General features: G+C 37.5%; 2 protein-coding genes across 2 annotated transcripts; both read right to left on the minus strand.

The window, feature by feature from the left end:
- Position 1: 1 nt before the first annotated feature.
- Positions 2 to 1,666, minus strand: LOC130563191 (aldehyde dehydrogenase family 3 member A2-like; the record flags this gene model as incomplete). The annotated part of the gene is made up of 5 exons (XM_057348619.1): positions 1,633 to 1,666; positions 696 to 861; positions 378 to 609; positions 195 to 280; positions 2 to 115 (listed from the first exon to the last, which is right to left on the minus strand). Coding segments are annotated over exons 2-5 (588 nt in total), but the record flags the coding sequence as incomplete, so codon positions are not given.
- A 349-nt stretch (positions 1,667 to 2,015) lies between these two features.
- On the minus strand, positions 2,016 to 4,447 carry LOC130562496 (aldehyde dehydrogenase family 3 member A2-like). Its single transcript, XM_057347536.1, has 7 exons — positions 4,265 to 4,447; positions 4,079 to 4,196; positions 3,859 to 4,000; positions 3,618 to 3,784; positions 3,429 to 3,528; positions 3,107 to 3,345; positions 2,016 to 2,522 (listed from the first exon to the last, which is right to left on the minus strand). The coding sequence occupies exons 1-7, from the start codon at positions 4,363 to 4,365 to the stop codon at positions 2,508 to 2,510; spliced, it is 882 nt and encodes a 293-aa protein (XP_057203519.1). The 5' UTR covers positions 4,366 to 4,447; the 3' UTR covers positions 2,016 to 2,507.
- Positions 4,448 to 4,453: the final 6 nt, after the last annotated feature.

Consider the following 4,453-nt stretch of genomic DNA (forward strand, 5'->3'; position numbering starts at 1 on the left):
CCTCCATAACCAGTTTGCCCACTGTGCTGTTGCCAGTGTAGAAGATGTGGTCAAAACGCTGCTTCAACAGCTCCTGGGTCTCTGGAACACCTCCTTTCACCACCGGATACATCTCCTGTAAGATTTTAACATTGGCCTTACAAAGTGCAGTTTTTTTTTCTGATTAAAATCAAGGCAAAATGAGTTTAATGTACTTTATCAAGATACTGAGGAAGAAGCTCTTTCAGAAGTCTGGCAGAGTGCTCGCTCAGCTCTGACGGCTTCACCACCGCTGCATTGCCTAAAACAAGAGGAAGTGGTGTTGAAATCATCTGATTTGTTAATGGTTATGCTTTTCAAAACATAAAAGAGATTTGTTAGAAAAGAACACAGCCTACCAGCTGCAATGGCTCCAACCAGGGGCTGCAGGGTCAAAGCCCACGGATAATTCCAGGCACCGATTATTAACACTACACCCAAAGGTTCAGGTTTTATGTAAACATCATCGATCGCAGTGCCGAGGTTCTTCCTCGCAGGCTGAGGAGCCGCCCAATCAGCCAGATTACTCTCTGCCAACTTGATGTCATTCTCAAGGCCGATAAGCTCAAATAGTGTAGTGTCATACACACTCTGTTTTAAAGTCACAATAACATTTCAGTTTGTTTTTAATAGAAAATGATGATTTCGATTTGTTCTTGTCAAAACAAGTGTCATACCTTGTTGATGTCTTGTTTGAGAGCTTGTGCGATGTCAGCTTGGCGTTCAGTGATGAGTCGGTGCAGAGCTCTCAGCTGTTGTTTTCTGTACTGCAGGGATCTGGACTTGCCCGACTGGAACGCTTCTCTCGCCTTATCCACTACCTGCTTTTCCATCTTTTTGGAGCTGAATTTGTGAGGAAGAAATGTGCAAAATTATTCAAACTAATTCATGTTTTGAGAAGTTGTAATGCCAATAAATATTACGTTACATATTACATTATACAGTGAAAAGTGGAACTGTGTAATACTGTACCCTAAGAGATCTTACCCTAAAACTGTTGGTGTAATTTTATGTAATCAGAATGACTAAGACTATGACTAAACACAATTTTTACATGAGTTTAAGGAATTAATTTGTATGTTAACACATTAGAAACCTTTAAGGTTACCTGACACATTTTTTCCTGAATGTACAGACTATTATTGCATCTCGTGAACATTAATGTTGTCAATAATAGTACATGAAAAACAATAGGCAATACTAATGACATTGGTAAAATAACACTTTACACGTTGTTTTCAGCTCTTTCGATGAGTTCAGTGATCATCTCAAGGCTGGAATACACTTCAAGACTTTTGCAGAAAGCTGTTGCAGAAAGTATTTTATCATGTATTGTTTTCTATGCAAACGTTCAAAAAGTCTGCAAGTGTATGATGTCTAGTTTTTAAAAAATCTTATCAGATTTTAAAGTCTTGTAGTGTATTCCAGACTTTAGTCTAGAAATGAATCACAGCACAACACAAGTCGATCTATAGTTATATATACAAACAAACGGAGCCTAATTTTACAAGGAAATCAAAGACGTATTTAAAGTACTATGTCTACAAAACGCCCATTTGCATTTTATATCTTGTTAGCTAGTCGTTCAAAATCGTGTAAAATAACGGTACTCACTTCGCTTCCAGTCACGAGTCTGAGTTGAGTGTGACGTAGCGGACAGCCACGCAACACGACGGCTGCATTTATTGTGCTCATCAGAGGGCGGCGCATGCTTACAGCACGTCCACCTCCTCTTTACAATCAAAAGTGCATTAAACATCATCCAAGTTTATTTAGTTCGATTCATAAAATTCCACTTTTACAAAGAAAGCCATTATTAACCTTTTGCAACTTTCACTAGTAACAATAAATATTTTTTACATTATAATGTCGATTTAATAAATGAACATTCCATATATACTGTACAGTATTAAGTTATGTTTTCACACACACTACCTGTTACTTATTCTTTCATACTTCTCATTTTAGAATAATAGTAAACGCATAAAAACATTCGATGCTACATAATATGAATTCAAGACAAAGGTTTTTAATTTCAGTAGTACACAGGACAATATAACTGTTAAACATTAAATATATTGCTGATAATGGATTAATGAGAATGGTTAACAAACGATAACACAACTGGCATCATCCCCATTTGACTTCTATGATCCTGATTGTTGCAAAGTTATAATAAATCAATTCATTTTAAATGACTCGGTAGTATGTACAAAATCTTATCTGTCTATGCAAAAAATGTTCATATGTATTCAGACCAATAAAAGAATGCAGACTCACAGGAGAAACCCTACCTTGTATTACACTCATCTTGCAGTAAAAATCATTAGTATTCTGGATAAGTGATTTATTTTATATCTAATTGAATCTATTGCACGTAAAAAATACAATTAACTGTCTACTGTGTTTTAAAAAACTGCTTGATCACAATCATTACAATCCCTGTGAATTCCTGTGGGTCCAGAGATCTTCAGCTCATCTTCCACAAATTATCGCAGAAATCTCTGCAACAATAAATCACAAGAAATTATTTACAGTAAGAAAACAAGTTAAGAAATGTGTCAGGGCAAAGGCTTCTGTTACAGTCTACGTGGAAACAATGTGCCTTATTCCTAGGAACAAGGAACAGATATTTTCCTTTTACTTTAATCAACAGTACTTTAGCGCAGCCAAACCTATTTAACAATGTTCTTTGTTTCCTTGATGCTTTGCTTACTTAGCAGAACTTGAACAAACTAAATTTTGCAGTGAGAGGGACTCTTTGAAACAAACTCTGTGGTGATACATTATGTATAGACGAATATTATGTGGTATTTATAAATATTAAAAAGGTTACAGATTAAATGGCAGAAGCGGGTCATTGATAACATTTTAAGGATTAAATGTTTAATCCTGTGGATTTCCTGGTATGGATTTTGTCCATATAAGGAATTTACAGAAAGGTTATAAGTATTAGTTTTTACTTTGTAATTTTATTATGTTTAGATAGCAGAAACTGTATAACTACTTCTAAATATGAATTTAAAAAATCCTATTATAATCCAATTCATTATATTCAGGTACGTCCTGAATAGAGGCAACATCTCACCTGCACCACAAAAGCTGCCAGTGCAGCAACCATAGCCACCTGTGCCATCTGACGCCACTTGGACAGATTTATTTGCTTTAAGAGAAAGACACGTGCCCAGCGTAACTTCTCTGCAGTGTGAGGGGGGTATCGCATCTGATTGACCATCTCCATGTTCAACTTCTTAATGAGACAGCTGCGGAGGTGACTGAGTTGGTCAAAACTGTATTTGCCATGGTAACGACCGGTTCCACTATTTCCTGATAAGACAGAAACAATACATCCATTGTCCTTCACTGTTAATGATCAGAGTGGCTCTTTAAAGTAAAAGCCCGACACGCACCGACACCACCGAAAGGTAAATCACTGATGGTGTAATGCACCAGACAGTCATTGGCTAAGAGCGCTCCACTGGATGTATCCGATATCATCTGTTTGATAACCTGGGAAAAAACGAATATAGTTTGAAGTCACAGAATGATAAATCAATCAGCTATCATAGCTATATTGTAAATGGATAGTGTTCTGTTACCTTATTGCTGGAAGAGAAAACATAAAGTGCTAGCGGCTTCTCTCGTTCATTGATGAACTGAATGGCTTCTTTTATACCGTTTATGGTGACGATGGGCAAAATTGGCCCAAAGATCTCTTCCTGCATCACTTTGGATTGTGATGTCACATCCTTCAGAACAGTGGGAGCTGAAGCAGACAGATACAGGAATCATGACAGTATAAAACAATTATTATAAAACCATAACAAAATGAATACATACCAATATAGCACTCCGCTTCATCACTGTCTCCTCCAATAGCCACTGTGCTATCTTCAATAAGTGCTATTAACCTCTTAAAATGGCGCTGATTGATAATGCGCCCATAGTCGGCAAAGCTCTTAGGGTCATTTGTATAAAACTCCTGTATGTGCATGAAAAAAAAATGATGCACTCATGGGGTAAAAGACAGAAGCAACAAAATGTACAGTATATACTAGACCTTGATGCATTTCTGGATCTCATCAATCACTTTGTCCTGGATGCTGGGTTCACAGAGGATGTAATCAGGTGCAATGCAGGTTTGGCCACAGTTGACATACTTTCCCCATGTTATCCGGCTATAAATTTAAGAGCATTAGAAAGCAAGTATTCGTTAGTATAACTTATTAACTCATAGCAAACTCACCGGCAGGCGATTCTAATGTCACAGTTCTTGTCAATGTAACAAGGGCTTTTTCCACCTAGTTCCAAAGTGACCGGTGTGAGATGGCGAGCCGCTGCCTCCATAACCAGTTTGCCCACTGTGCTGTTGCCAGTGTAGAAGATGTGGTCAAAACGCTGCTTCAACAGCTCCTGGGTCTCTGGAACACCTCCT

This window comes from Triplophysa rosa, linkage group LG12, assembly GCF_024868665.1.
Source record: "Triplophysa rosa linkage group LG12, Trosa_1v2, whole genome shotgun sequence".
NCBI classification, from domain to species: domain Eukaryota; kingdom Metazoa; phylum Chordata; class Actinopteri; order Cypriniformes; family Nemacheilidae; genus Triplophysa; species Triplophysa rosa.

What these genes read in the sequence shown, in the direction of transcription:
- LOC130562496 (XM_057347536.1), bottom strand. Translation starts at nt 4,365, where the DNA reads ATGGAGGCAGCGGCTCGCCATCTCACACCGGTCACTTTGGAACTAGGT. An exon ending in TTTTCTCTTCCAGCAATAAG is followed by an intron (nt 3,529 to 3,617) that starts GTAACAGAACAC and finishes GTTTTTTCCCAG; the next exon opens with GTTATCAAACAGATGATATC. An exon ending in TTTACCTTTCGGTGGTGTCG is followed by an intron (nt 3,346 to 3,428) that starts GTGCGTGTCGGG and finishes CTGTCTTATCAG; the next exon opens with GAAATAGTGGAACCGGTCGT.